The sequence below is a fragment of the Ranitomeya variabilis genome, chromosome 7, assembly GCF_051348905.1.
Source record: "Ranitomeya variabilis isolate aRanVar5 chromosome 7, aRanVar5.hap1, whole genome shotgun sequence".
NCBI classification, from domain to species: domain Eukaryota; kingdom Metazoa; phylum Chordata; class Amphibia; order Anura; family Dendrobatidae; genus Ranitomeya; species Ranitomeya variabilis.
In genome coordinates this window covers 209,247,645-209,263,196 of record NC_135238.1, presented here as the reverse complement: position 1 = coordinate 209,263,196, position 15,552 = coordinate 209,247,645, and the positions used below count along the sequence as shown (strand labels likewise).

At 48.8% G+C, this 15,552-nt stretch overlaps 1 protein-coding gene across 1 annotated transcript in view; it reads right to left on the bottom strand.

The window, feature by feature from the left end:
* The window catches only part of TTC21B (tetratricopeptide repeat domain 21B), a 96,373-nt gene that overhangs the window by 69,485 nt on the left and 11,336 nt on the right, over positions 1-15,552 (bottom strand). Inside the window, exons 5-6 of the mRNA XM_077272802.1 lie at positions 7,886-8,008; positions 4,415-4,572 (exon numbers count right to left, since the gene is read on the bottom strand). Coding sequence (XP_077128917.1) covers positions 4,415-4,572; positions 7,886-8,008 — 281 coding nt within the window. The remainder of the gene's footprint in view (positions 1-4,414; positions 4,573-7,885; positions 8,009-15,552) is intronic.

The following is a 15,552-nucleotide window of genomic DNA, read 5'->3' as shown; positions in this document are numbered from 1 at the left end:
GTCTGAAAAGACCCGTTAACACCGAAGACTCGTCAGGATGAGGATATCGCCGAGAGAAAAGGGGGCAACCTTCCCTAACAGAATAGATCCCAATGATCTAACAGTACGCAATAGGGAAGAAGTACATGTGAAAAACATCCTGCGAGGTGGTCCCCACTTGCAGTTTTGTTGCAGAAAGACAGAAAGCTACCAGCTCCGCAAGCGAACTGACGTGGTCAGTGCGGATTTCCGAGGATCACCGGGGCCCTTTCTGCTTCTGAAAAGCTTTCGGAAGTGGAAACTGGTACCACGGAATAACCGGAGCATGCAGTGCGAAGGCCCCTGGATCTCGAGAGCGAACAACAAACTCCAGTACACAGGCGATCAGTCAGGACGTCATCCGAGCTACAACTGTAGAGCTCCAGTGAAGGCGGGTCTGATGGAATACTTCCGGTGAAGTTCCCACTCACTTGAGGTGAAACCCTGACGGCTAAATATGTTCGCAGCCCAGAGTTCTACTCCTGGGATATGTACTGCCAAGATCACCGAGTGATAGATCTCGGCCCATGTGAGGTACTTTGGCCATGGTGCTTGAACGTGGTACTCGCTAGATGATTGACGTATGACACAGCCGTAGCGTTGTCCAATTGAATTCGGATGGGTTGACCCGCCATAAGGAGTGGACCTACTATAGGACTACCCTTGAGATCTCCAGAGCAATGATCGGGAGAAGAGGACTGGCATTGGAAGTTACTAGTAACCATGGAACCGGGAGAAAAAAACTCCGGATGAAGAAGGAGCTCAGAGACTATCGTCTGAAAAGCTGCTTGACTTGCTGAAAACTAACGGAGCAAAGGAAACTGCTTCCATTGTCGTCTCCGTTTTTTTTTTTTTTTTTGGAACCCTCCCAGCAAATCGAATGAAATGAGGGGATGAGTGAGCAAGAGCGCGAGCTCCCTGTTGAAAAACCATGACCTTGTCTGGAGGGAGATTTACCACCCTTCTGGAAGAATACTGGATCATCCTCAAAAAGGATATCTGCTGGGCTGGAAATGAGGAGTTGTCTAAGTCAGCCACCAGCCCAGGTGAGATGGTATCGCAAGTGATATAGACGACTTAGCGTAGTCCTGCAAGGGTGGGTAAACAGTTGGTCAAGTAGGACGACCACGCCTCTAGGTGCAAGACGACAGCCGCCATGACCCTTGCGAACACCCTGGGTGCGGTAGCATCTGCCCACTGCGGCCTACTCCAGCTGAAGCCGGGGACTAAATTTTCGGCCTGCCTGGCGATGCGCGGCGGCCGCAACGGAGCGACGCTAACCACCGCAGTTTCCCGACCGCCGGCATCTCTCTCCAGGGGCTCTGCCGCAAGTATCGCCGGCGCCTGCCCCTAGAGGCCACTGCGGCCTACTCCGGCTGAAAAGCCGGGGACTAAATTTCCGGCCTGCCCGGCGGTGTGCGGCGGCGCGGCCGCAAAGCGATCTGGAGCGCAGGAGGGGAACTCCTGATATACTCACGGTCCTGTAATGCAGGTCCCCCTGTACCTGCGCGCTCCTTTTGGGCTCTGCCGCAAGTATGCAACGCCATGTAATGTGGGCCTTGTATGTCGGGCCCCCGGAGAGGAACATGAGAGCCAGGCTCTATGTGCTCGCCGTCTTGCAGGGGGAAGGGAAATCGGGACCAAAGATGGAAACCCGTTGCCCCAGTAAAAATTGGCGTGCTCCAACGTCGCAGGAGAGGGACGGGGAGGTATACTCGCCGTGCTCGCCTGTTGCTGGTTCGGGGGAGAGCGGGTCCCATAAAAAAGGATCCGTCGCCCCCTTCACTCCGTTGAATAAAAAATAAAAATGTACAGAAAAATAAAAATTAAAATTAAAATAAGAAAGTTGGGGTCTGCAAACAGACCCAAGTGCCTCCTACAGACACTAAGCAAGAACTGGTTAGCTGAGAGCCAGCAGGAGGGTGTATACTGTAGGGGAGGAGCTAACTTTCTTTGTATCACTTAGTGTCCTCCTAGTGGCAAGCAGCATAACACCCACGGTCTGTGTCCCCCAATGAGGCGTAGGAGAAAAAGCCGAGCATAGAGCTGACAGTCTGAGAGAGGGCGGTCAGGCATGTGCAGCTCCATTCTAACGGGGATACATGTCCCAGCGGTAGGACCCTATTGATAAAAGTGATCAGCTAACTTATGGAACGGTGATAAGGAGTTTCTTTGGTGAATACAAGTTAGGCTACTTTCACACATCAGATTTTTTGCCTTCAGGCATAATCCAGCTATTTTTTGCAAAAAAACAGATCCGGTGCAAATTGTGAAAAACTGATGCGCCGGATTCCAGGGAAAGAGAAAAAGAGAGAAAGAGAGAAAGAGAGAGAGAGAAAGAGAGAGAAAGAGAGAGAAAGAGAAAGAGAGAGAAAGAGAGAGAAAGAGAGAAAGAAAGAAAGAAAGAAAGAAAGAAAGAAAGAAAGAAAGAAAGAAAGAAAGAAAGAAAGAAAGAAAGAAAGAAAGAAAGAAAGAAAGAAAGAAAGAAAGAAAGAAAGAAAGACATGATTTCTGGAAAAAACTGGATCTGGTCACCTGATTCGGCCATTTCTCCTTGCGTTTCATACATTTTTTTCCGGATCAGTCGTTGTGCGGTTTTCAGCCGTTCCTCTGGACGTTTTGTCCGTCCACTGGAAAACTAATTTTTGACGGATCCGGCAAAAAACGGATGAAACGTTGGGACATCAGGCGCAATCCAGCGCTAATACAACTCTATGAGAAAAAAACAGATCCGGAGGAAAAAAAAAAAAAGATTGTTTTTTTGTAAAATTCGCCGGATTGTGCCTGATGCAAAAAACATGATGTGTGAAAGTAGCCTTAAGATAAAAAAAACTTTGCATTAGAATTAAAATACATAATATTACTGCTTAGTGGAAAATGCTTTACGTTACTCCATCTTCCCACCCTAACGCTATGACTGCAACCTTCTTCATAGCATAACTGTCCAATTAATGTAAAGGATTATCCTGATTACTCCCACAGAGGTCTTAAAAATAGCACAGGGTAATTAGATTCCCATTGACTCTCAGTACTGCTACATCTGTCAAAGTGACAGGTAAATCCTATCATTTATATGGGGTTGTTCTATAGATATTAACAGGCGGGAGATGAATAATGACACTTGCACATTATCAGCCAGGAAGGTATAGCGTGTGCTGCCCCCTTTATCCTGTGTACTTTATACACTATGATGCTGGATCTATATATCGGAGAGTCTGCATTATTGATATGAATAAAAGGAGTCAATAGAGAATAGAGGAGCGGATCTCACGTACAACACTGCCACCTAGTGGACAAGTACTGTCACGCAGCTTTCATCAACACAAAGTAAATCAGGTCCTGCTCGGGCTCGGGCCACCCTTGTGTCACATGGAAAACTATTCTGAATAGCTCCAATGTAAAACTTTATTGCCTCAGTGGACGATGCAAGAGAAATGCCTGGGCTGATCACAGCTTCCAATGGCAAAATCAGACGTTTGTCAGAGTTGCCAGGACGCGAGGGGTTGTTCTGATTAGCAGCACCAAGATGGAGGTGATAGGCTCCTTCTTAGGCCTCTGGCTACCCCGACTACCCAACTGATCATCCATCTATCAGAGATGAACAGCTACATCTGAATAGTGAAACAGCAGCAACTGGAGCGTGCTCTAGTCATTGCTTTAAGAAGCAAGTGATCGCTGAAAAAAAACAGTGTACAGAGCAGGCTCAGTTCCTGAGACCGCCCGAACAACCTCAGCTGACATAGGACGTCCTTTTACATCCCATGTCGAGAAACAGTTGACTAAATCTTTTAGACCTGATGAGGTTGGCATAGTTTTTATGACAATCTATGTCAAAATGGCTGTCTAATCCTGATATAAAGATGAGAAGTTTTTTTTTGTCCAGAAATAGAGTGAGAAAACTCAGAAATCCAATTCAGTCTCTACCCACACTTGACTGACAGCTGCAGCTTTTACTGGTCAGGGTGAGATCTCAGCAGCAGTTGCAGGGAGGAGGGACACTGAGGATCTGTCAATCAGGATAGATGGGTGGAGATTGAGTTAAGCTTACGGCTATTATGATGTAAATTTACAAAAGAAGTACACCGGCCTCATCAGTCTCAGATCTAACAATAATGTATGCAGTTTGCATTGTGAATTCTGGTGAGAAATCTGCTTTAAATGTGGTACACTGACAGGATCAAGTGCCACTAAGGACACGGTGACAATGGATAGCAAGGTTTATATATGCAACTCAGGTTTCAGAAAAAACGTCTAAGCTACAGAAGATTGTCAGAATCAGCCGTTTACTTCCATAATTGCTTCTTCTATGTATTCCTAGCAACTGAAATGCCAGCAGCCCACACAATTGCCAATATCTGTAAGGATCTGCTGGTGGGGGGAGCGCTGCGTACTGAACCTTAGAGCCGTCTCCACTGTCTGTTCCCAGTCCTGCAGAGCGAGATGGAGCCTCATTTTCTTAATGAGAGCCGGGGTGAAGCTTGGCTGGCTGGCCAGGATTTGGTTCACGACTTCCAAGGCACCGGAATAATTCTGCCGCAACTCGTAATAATGAGCCTAAAATAAAACCAAGTGCATACAGTAAATGCTCTATGGTACGATATAGCAGAAGTCGTATATACGGCTTCCAAATAGCGATTCTGAGAAAAGCATACATGTGACGAGCACCTATGGCCTCTTACAGTGGTGTGAAATTAGATATAGATCGCCTATCCTAAGGAGAGGTCATCAATATGTGATCAGTGGGGTCTGACAGCCGGCGTCCCACCGATCAGCTCCCGCGGAGGCCAGATTTACAGTGTGATCAGTACAGCGCCGTACACATTGTGAGGGGGATCATATGCGAGGGTCACTATGTATTCCCCAGGATGCGGATAGAAGCGTATTGAGCTCACTGGAGTGCATTGCAGTCACAGGCATAGCTGTGATTGCAGTGCAAAATGAAAGTGTGGACCTGGTCAAGTTATTTGGCCAAAGCAATGTTTAGGAAAACCAGTTAAGGGACTTTATTTTTGGAGCGAACTACAGGATGGTAGTGGGGCAGTTCACTCCCTCCAGCCGGGATATAGATATGATAACTGGACCTGTGTGATCATGTCATGAACAGTTTACATAATGGACGTCACTGGGCTATACTGGGGGGTCACTGGGCATTACTGGGGATCATTGGTTATAGTGGGAGTCACTGGGCTATAATTCTGTTCACCAACTCCCATTTACTTCTATAGGAGTTCTGGAACTAGAATAGGCAGGACGTGGCCAGGAACCCTCGTTCTAGACATAAGTGGGACCCACATCTATAAGACATTTATTGGCCATCCTATCAGAACATGGGAATGCCTTTACTGACCAGATGGCACACACCGCCCCCTCACTGCACTCCAATGCGTTTCGCTACCGCTTCATCAAAGAGCGGTAGCGAAACGCGCGTTGGAGTGCAGTGAGGGGGCGGTGTGTGCCATCTGGTCAGTATCTTTACATTGTATCACCATCAACTGACTTCAATTGTCTTTTGGCTAATGCTGCCTATGTTTATTCATCACACTGGTAATGTTATATATTGAGCACTATGCACTTTTCATTGTGTGTGTATATTTATATATATATATATATATATATATATATATATATATATACACACACACACACACACACACATACAGTATATATATATATATATATATATATATATATATATATATATATATATATATATATATATATATATAGATCAAAAAAAGAGGCAGCACTCCATTTTTCAAAAAGGTGCAGGATTTATTCAAATCCACATGTCAGTGCGACGTTTCAGCTCTATTGAGCTTTTCTCAAGGCTTGAGAAAAGCTCAATAGAGCTGAAATGTCGCACTGACATGTGGATTTGAATAAATCCTGCACCTTTTTGAAAAATGGAGTGCTGCCTCTTTTTTTGATCTATATTGAATGTGGACGACCAGTGGACGGGTTGCCTGGAGGCTCTGCACCCAGGGATAAGTTATACCAGTGTGCTGTTCCCTTTTTACTATATATATATATATATATATATATATATATATATATATATATATATATATATATATATATATATATATATATAATATAAACTGTATGAATTATTGTGGACAGCTTTGTCAATGACAAGTGTGGTTATTTAATAACTTATTGACCTTATTCTATTGATTCATTGTATTGGCTATGTGGCATACTGTGCCCCTCACCTCACCATTGTTTTTATCATGTCCTAGCATGTAATACATGCTTTTTAAATTAATTTTGTGCACAGCTATGTTCTTTTCTCATGATTATGTAATAAAATGTATTTAATTGTTATCTGGGTTTCCTGTGGATACTTTTTTCACTTTTTTTTGTTTTTGTTTGGTTTTAGTATCCTATTTTTTGTATTTATTAGTATATTTGGTATTCCTTTTCTATGTAGGTTTGCTTGACATATATAAAAGGTTTCTATGTTCATGCAAGGAGACCTGCGTCCGTTCCGGATATTGCGGCTCATACCATGAATGTTGGACGTGTCAATCCGCCTAAGTTGTAAGTAGATCTTATATAAAATGTCAGAGAAACCTACATTTATAGTACTGGCACTCATTTATGTAGCGGAAGGACTGATGGGGCCTTTCAGCTGCCTAAAATTCAGTAATGCACCAAGTACCCTACATGGGTTAGGGTCCGTCGATCAGCTGTTTGTAGCTGCAGCCGGCTGTACAGAAGCAGAAGAGCACCGCTCCATACACTGCTCTATGACCGTTCTCAGGAGCTGAGCCCTACTGAAGTGAGTGGGAGCGAAACTGCAGCATCCAACGATGGTCACTACACTGTGTACATCTGCCAGTGACGAGGACAAGAAAACAACTGATCCTAGGGTGCATTGGGTTACAGACCCCCACACATGTGATTTCTGGCTGCTCCTATTAACCTGATCATGAAGGTAAAGAATATCTACAAGATTATTTATTAGCTACAGACAGATTCAGGTTAAAGGGAACCTATCACCCCGTTTTTTTCGGTATGAGATAAAAATACTGTTAAATATGGCCTGAGCTGTGCATTACAATAGTGTAGTTTGTGGACCCCGATTCCCCACCTATGCTGCCGAAATACGTTACCAAAGTAGTCATTTTCGCCTGTCAATCAGGCTGGTCAGGTCGGATGGGCGTGGCTTCTTCCCCCAGATATTGCGTAGTTTTCCGTTGGTGGCGTAGTGGTGTGCGCATGTCCAAGGTCCCCAATCCTGCACGGGGGGGTGAAAATAGCAGCGATGTCCGTTATTCCATTGGTGGTCAGTGGGCGCGGCCATCTTGCTTTGGCCGCGCGTGCGCAGAAGCGGCGCTCTGCTGGCCGCGGCTTCAGGAAAATGGCCGCGGGATGCCGCGCGTGCGCAGATGGAGATCGCGGCGGCCATTTTCCTGAAGCCGCGGCCAGCAGAGCGCCGCTTCTGCGCACGCGCGGCCAAAGGAAGATGGCCGCGCCCACCGACCACCAATGGAATAACGGACATCGCTGCTATTTTCACCCCCCCGTGCAGGATTGGGGACCTTGGACATGCGCACACCACTACGCCACCAACGGAAAACTACGCAATATCTGGGGGAAGAAGCCACGCCCATCCGACCTGACCAGCCTGATTGACAGGCGAAAATGACTACTTTGGTAACGTATTTCGGCAGCATAGGTGGGGAATCGGGGTCCACAAACTACACTATTGTAATGCACAGCTCAGGCCATATTTAACAGTATTTTTATCTCATACCGAAAAAAACGGGGTGATAGGTTCCCTTTAAGTAAAACTGCATCGATCGCAAGACATTTACTAGAGCAGTGAACTCGGCATTCACACGACCATTATTGATGATCTTACCTTTCCCATCATTGCGAACACGTCCGTGTCATCGTTCTGTCCGTCCTCAAAGCACTTCAGAGCCTTTTTAGCATTAGCTTCCCTCCCGCAGGTCAGATCCAGCCACCCTTTCAAAACCAATCCCTGCAAGACCAGAGCTCGAAATTTCAGTTCCTCTCATCAGACAATGAAACAAGGCATCTGTTCTGTTCAGGACTAAGGTGATGAGAGCGCTCGACTTCAGAGAATCATCTCTCTGTTTTTAGTGTCCCCCCTGTGAATACCTGGATGAGAGGGAGCTGGAAAATTACTTAAAGAGAACCTGTCAGCAGGATTGTACACAGTAACCTACAGACAGTGTCCATTATACTGATTACAATGATAACTGGTGATGAAATCTGTCTTGTGGTTGTTGTTTAATCTTTATTTTCAGTTTTGAGTTAGGCTAGTTTCACACTAGCGTTTGCATGAGCTGCGGACTTCCTCCGTGAAGCCCCACCCTCGGCAACACCTCTGCCTCTAGCTCCGCCTACTTCTGCATGCGGCCGGCGTACCTATCTTTAACATTAGGTACGCAGGTCGTGCGGCAGTATGCGGATGATTCCGCATGCGTCGTTTTGACGATGCGGAAAAAAAAAAATTGCTACAAGCTGCGTCCTACGCTGGTCACCGCATCGTCAAAATGACGCATGCGGAAGCATCCGCATACAGCGGCACGACCTGCGTACCTAATGTTAAAGATAGGTACGCAGGCCGCATGCCGAAGTAGGCGGAGCTGGAGGTGCGGCCGAGGGTGGGGCTTCACGGAGGAAGTCCGCAGCCCTCCGCAGCTCATGCAAACGCTAATGTGAAACCGGCCTTAATCAGGATAACCTCACCCATAACGATTACATGCACACTACAAATGCGATTAGGCCGGAACCCACCTGCAGAAGGGTTTTTTTAAATTATTATGTAATATAATATTCATTATGTAAACTAACAACAACCACAAGACGGATTTCATCACCAGGTATCATTTTAATCAGTATAACGGTGCCGACCTGACACTGTCTGTAGGTTACTGTGCACAATCCTGCTGACAGGTTCCCTTTAAGGCATGAAGCATAAGATTGGATTTATTATAGATGCAATACTTTTGGTTACAAATCCTGTAGTTGTGCGGAGCTAATGAGGCTGGTTCATGAAAAAAACTTCTGTCTGATTGAAGTTCATATGTCTCAGCCATGAATGACAGAGGTTTGGAAGACCCCGCTAACACTTTTCATTTTGCTTTTAAAGCGAACCTGTCACCCCCAAAATCGATGGTGAGCTAAGCTCACCGTCATCAGGGGCTTATCTACAGCATCCTGTAATGCTGTAGATAAGCCGCCGATGTTACCTGAAAGAGAAGAAAAAGACGTTAGATTATACTCACCCAGGGGCGGTCCCGCTCCGATGGGCGTCTCAGGTCCGCTCCGGCGCCTCCCATCTTCAGTCCATGACGTCCTCTTCTGGTCTTCATGCCGCTGCTCCTGTGCAGGCGTACTTTGTCTGCCCTGTTGAGGGCAGAGCAAAGTACTGTAGTGCGCAGGCGCCGGTAAGGTCAGAGGCCCGGCGCCTGCGCACTGCAGTACTTTGCTCTGCCCTTAACAGTGCAGATAAAGTACGCCTGCGCCGAAGCCACGGTGTGAAGACCAGAAGATGACATCATAGAATGAAGATAGGAGGCGCCGGAGCGGACCGGAGACACCCATTTGACCGCGGACCAGCAGCGGGACCGCCCAGGTGAGTATATTATAACCTCTTTTTCTCCTCTTTCAGGTAACATCGGCGGCTTATCTACAGCATTACAGAATGCTGTAGATAAGCCCCTGATGCCGGTGAGCTTACCTCACCATCGATTTTGGGGGTGACAGGTTCCCTTTAAGTTTTTCTTCTGCTTCTTCCAAGAGCCAACTTGTTTATACTTTCAGACCACTTGGCGACATGAAGGCTTCATATTTAGGGGGGGGCGAGCTGTAGCTGTGAATGCCGCCATTCATTTTACCATTCAATGTTCAAACAAAATGGGAAAAACAAAATTTTAAGTGCGGTGAAATTGCGCAAGTAAAAAAAATTTTTAAAAAAGATGCGAGGTTGGCTCCTGATCCTGCATAAGAGTCATGTCATACATCGGGAAGGGGTTAAAAGTCCCCTGGCTCCCTGTTGGCACACAGGGTGCGTGACCTCATATCTCCCTGATGGACGCTGCTGATTCAGTTTCTGTAAGTAGCATGATGTACGGTGGAGGACTGTAGATTGTGAAAACTGGGCTAAAACTAATCTGATGTATAAAAAAGAAAAACATAACGGCTGATTCATCAAAGCCAGAAAAGGGTCATATAAGCTTTGAAAAGTCACAACATTTTTGCGCAATGAGGAGTTGTGTAAAAATGTTGAGACTTTCACGCTAGTGTGAATCGACTCTACCGGAACGGTCGAAGCTGGCTCACGCCCGTCCATCATATTCATCAAATGTGCCTGCATTTCTGGCGAGGCGCATGCCTGTCAGAAGAGGCGCCAAATTCAATAAGTGACATGCGCCTACTATTAAATTCAGCGCCTTCTTCTCTAGTAAGAACAGCGTGTGCAACGCCAGTCTTGATGAATCGGACCCGTTGTCTTTCACGTTGCAGTGCGCCATAATGACGCACAACCTCGATCAATCAGCTATTATAGGAGCACATATTAGTGTGAGCGGCAACAAGCATAACCCTGAATAAAGGTTTGGATGGGACTCAGTGATAACGCGGCAGTCTCTTCATTCTCTGGATGAGGAGATTTTTGTGTACTCACCGTAAAATCTTTTTCTCCGAGTCATCATTGGGGGACACAGGACGAATGGGTGTTATGCTGCTGCCACCAGGAGGACACTAAGTTAAACACACACAAAAGATTAACTCCTCCCCTGCAGTATACACCCACAGACTGGACAATCCAGAGCCAGTTCGGTAACAAAGCAGTAGGAGTAAACCAGTTATCAAACAGAAAACATGTCAAAGTCAACAAACACAGACTGAAAAAAACAATTGAGCCAACTAGGCTAACAGGGAGGGTGCTGTGTCCCCCAATGATGACTCGGAGAAAAAGATTTTACGGTGAGTACACAAAAATCTCCTCTTCTCCTACGTATCATTGGGGGACACAGGACGAATGGGACGTCCTAAAGCAGTCCCTGGGCGGGTCACCAGAAGTTATGAGTGCTGTGCGAGCCTACAAACTACATATGAGACACAGCCGCTTGTAGAATTCGCCTGCCGACGGAAGCGTCTGCCGAGGCCTGAAAGTGCACATGGTAGTGTTTCGTGAATGTATGGAGGCTGGACCATGTAGCAGCCTTGCAGACCTGTGCTGTCGATGCCTGGTGCCGGATGGCCCAGGACGCGCCGACTGACCGGGTAGAATGAGCCTTGATCCCCGGAGGTGCAGCGTGACCCTTGACACGGTAGGACTCTTGGATGGCGGAACGAATCCACTTGGCAATGGAGGCCTTGGAAGCGGGTAGTCCCTTCCGTGGCCCCTCCGGAAGAACAAACAAGGCATCTGATCTACGGAAAGACGCAGTCCTGGAGACATAACGTCTGAGACCCCTCACTAAGTCCAGAGTGTGGAGCGCCCTTTCCGTGGGGTGGGAAGGCGCAGGGCACAGTGAGGGAAGAACAATTTCCTCATTAAGATGGAAGGAGGAAACGACCTTTGGAAGAAAAGTCGGACATGTCCGCAGAACTACCTTATCCTGGTGGAACACGAGGAAAGGAGGTCGGCACGACAGAGCTGCCAGCTCAGAGACACGTCGAATAGACGTGACAGCCACGAGGAAGGCAATCTTCCAAGACAAGAACAGCAAAGACACCTCGTGCAAGGGCTCAAAAGGTGGCTCTTGAAGAGCACAGAGAACTAGGTTCAGGTCCCATGGTTCCAAAGGCATCTTGTAAGGCGGAACCATATGAGAAACCCCCTGGATAAAGGTCCTGACCTGCAATCTGTTTGCGATCCTTCTCTGAAAAAGGACCGAGAGAGCAGAAATTTGGCCCTTAAGAGAGCTGAGTGCAAGACCCAAGTCTACGCCTGATTGGAGGAATTCCAAAATGTGAGGAATAGAAAAACGGAGGGGGGAACGCCTCCGATCCCTGCACCAGGCGAAGTATGCCTTCCAAGCGCGGTGGTAGATGCGCATAGAAGAAGACTTGCGTGCACGGAGCATGGTAGATATCACCGTCTGAGACAACCCCTTCTGCCTCAGAACCCAGGACTCAACGGCCACGCCGTTAAACACAGGGCCTCTGAGTTCGGGTGGTAAATGGGCCCTTGAGACAGGAGGTCTGCGCGACTCGGCAGTCTCCAAGGTACGTCTGAGACCAGTTGAACCATCTCGGCATACCATGTCCTGCGTGGCCAATCCGGAGCGATGAGGATTACTGGAATCCGTTCTGCCTTGATCTTCCTGATAACCTTCCCCAGAAGGGGAATTGGGGGAAAGATGTATGGGAGACTGAAGCCCTGCCATGAGAGGACGAGAGCGTCGGCTCCGAAGGCTGAGGGGTCGTGAGACCTGGCCATGAAGACGGGAACCTGGCAATTGAGGCGGGATGCCATTAGATCCACGTCCGGGGTCCCCCAACGAGAGCAGATCTGGTGAAAGACTGCGGGATGAAGAGACCACTCTCCGGGATCGAGGCTGTGGCGACTTAGAAAGTCCGCTTCCCAGTTTTCCACGCCTGGTATGAAAACTGCTGAGAGTATGGAATGATGTGCCTCGGCCCAACGGAGAATTAGCGTCACCTCGACCATGGCCGCCTTGCTGCGAGTGCCCCCTTGGCGGTTGACGTAGGCTACTGCAGTAGCGTTGTCGGACTGGACTCTTACCGCACGTCCGGAGAGGAACTGCTGAAAATGATGGAGGGCTAGTCTGATTGCCCGAATCTCTAAGATATTGATGGGTAGCTGGGACTCCTGCGGCGACCAGCGACCCTGGGTCGAGTGGCGCTGGAACACTGCACCCCAGCCGAAGAGACTGGCGTCCGTTGTGACAACCAGCCAGTGCACCGGAAGGAAAGACTTCCCCCGAGTCAGGGAGGACCTCTCGGTCCACCACCTGAGGGATTGTCTGATTTGGCGAGAGAGAAGGAGACGGCGGTCGAGCGAGGCGGGATTCCTGTCCCATACTGCCAGAATGGCGTGTTGTAAGGGCCGGAGGTGAAAAACCGCAAAGGGCACTGCCTCCATTGCCGCCACCATCCTGCCGAGTACCCTCATGGAGAAGCGTAGGGAGTGAGAGCGAGGTTGAGCAAGCTTCCGGACTTCTCTCTGTAGAGTAGATACCTTTTCCGGAGGCAAGAGTACTAGACCCTGAGAGGAGTCTAAGATCATGCCCAGGTAGGGTATGGTTTGGGCCGGGACTGGGGAAGATTTTTTGAAATTGAGTTTCCAGCCCAGGCGTGAAAGAGTATTTATAGTGACATCTACCGCCTCTGAACAGGACCGGAAAGAGGGTCCCTTTATAAGAATGTCGTCCAGGTAGGGCAACACCACTATGCCTCGAGCATGGAGAATGGCCATGGCAGCCGCCATGACCTTGGTGAACACCCGAGGAGCGGTGGCCAGCCCGAACGGTAGGGCGACAAACTGAAAATGGTGACCCTGGACCGCGAAGCGGAGAAAGCGCTGATGAGACGGCAGAATGGGAATGTGCAGGTAAGCGTCTTGAACATCTAGAGATGCAAGAAACTCGCCCTCTTCCAGAGAGGCAATTACCGAGCGGAGGGACTCCATTCGGAATTGACGTACACGGACGTACCTGTTGAGGAGTTTGAGGTCCAATATCGGACGTACGGAGCCGTCCTTCTTTGGAACAATGAAAAGATTGGAATAAAAACCTTGGTACCTTTCGTCCTGAGGTACCGGGATGATGACCCCGTCGTCCCATAGCGATTTTATGGCCTGGAAATACTGACGGACCCTTGCTCTGGGAGGAGGGGACTGAAAGAAACGAGATGGGGGAAGAGAGACAAACTCTATCTTGTAACCGACGGATACCAGATCGCGGACCCATCGGTCGGGAACTACCGAGAGCCACGCGTCCCGAAAGAAGAGTAGGCGGCCGCCAACTCTGTCGGTGTCCTTTGGCGTCTGCCAAGAGTCATTGAGGAGGAGACCTGTTAGATCTGGACCCCCTGGACCCCTGTTGTCTGGGTCTGCCTCTCCAAGAGGGAGAAGGTTTGTAAGATGGCTGGGAGGTTCTGTCCTTGCGCTGACCTCTCCCGACGCCAGGTGGCGCGGAGGAAGGATTGGACCAGTTGGAACCGAAACGGAAATATCGGCCTCGGCCCTGTTGGTTGCGAAAGGGACGAAAGGTCCGTTGCTGGGGAAGGAATTTGCTCTTTCCCCCTGTGGAGTCTGCGATCATTTTATCTAGTTTGTCCCCAAACAGACGTTCCCCCTGGTATGGAAGGGACGTGAGAGATTTTTTGGATCCTGAGTCCGCTTTCCAGTCCCTGAGCCAAAGGGATCTGCGGACCGTGACAGCATTGGCCGCTGCCTGTGAGGCACAGTTGGCCGCGTCTAAGGATGCGGAAACTACAAAGTCCCCCGCTCTGGCAATCTGAGTGGCCAGGTGAGAAACCTCGGGGGGTAAGTCGGCATGAAGTGCAGTAGAGGCTAAAGACTCGGCCCAATGGGTCATGGCTTTTGCAACCCATGTGGCGGCAAAAGAAGGAAAGAGAGAAGCCGAGGAAGCTTCAAAAGCCGAGCGAGCCATCTGATCAATTTGTCTATCCGTGGGATGCTTGATGGACGCGCCCTCGGAGGAAGATAGAACCGCCTTTGTGGCTAGCCGCGACACTGGCGGGTCCACGGAGGGTGACTGAGACCACTCCTTAGCAAGGTCCTGAGCAAACGGATACTTCAATTGCATAGCCTTCTGACCTGAGAAGCGTTTATCCGGACGGACTCTATGGAGATCGACAATGTCCTTGAATTGAGGATGCGTGGGAAAAAACCTATGAGCCTTTGTAGTCCGCCCAAATGACACGGGATGAGCCGCCTTAGACGGGGCTTCCTCCTCTAACTGTAGAGTCTGACTTACAGAGTCTATGAGAGAATCAAGGGTCTCTTGGTCATGACGGTACTCTGGGGAACAGGACACGCTGGAAGCGTCGTCCAGAAAAGATTCCCTGCTATGATCTGGGGATGAGTGACGAGAGACTTCGCTCTCTGAACCAGAAGGCTGATCCTGGACCGGAGATATTACCCTGGACTTCTTTCTATATGAGTGAGGGCTTCTGGAAACGGTACGGCCTCTGGGCCGTGAGGGGTTCTTAGACCGCGTTACATCATCCTTGGAAGTACCCTGGGTAAGGGACGGCTCACGGAGGGACTGTATCGTCCTTTCCAAGGATGCCACAGATCGAGCAAGGGAGGACGCCCATGCGGGGGTACTAGGCTCACTACATTCCGGGTCAGAGGCCGGATTATCCTGTGCCGCGGGCATTTCACAGGCAGAGCACAGCGGGGTGGTGTGACCTCGGGGCAGAGAAATCTTGCAGGAGGTGCACACAGCAAAAATAACAGAGTGGGTCTTTCCAGTCCGTCTTTGCTTAGACTGTGACATATTTGCTGTGGAGTGAGCGTACTGGCAGGGGGGGAAGGCAATCCTATTGGGTGCGTCT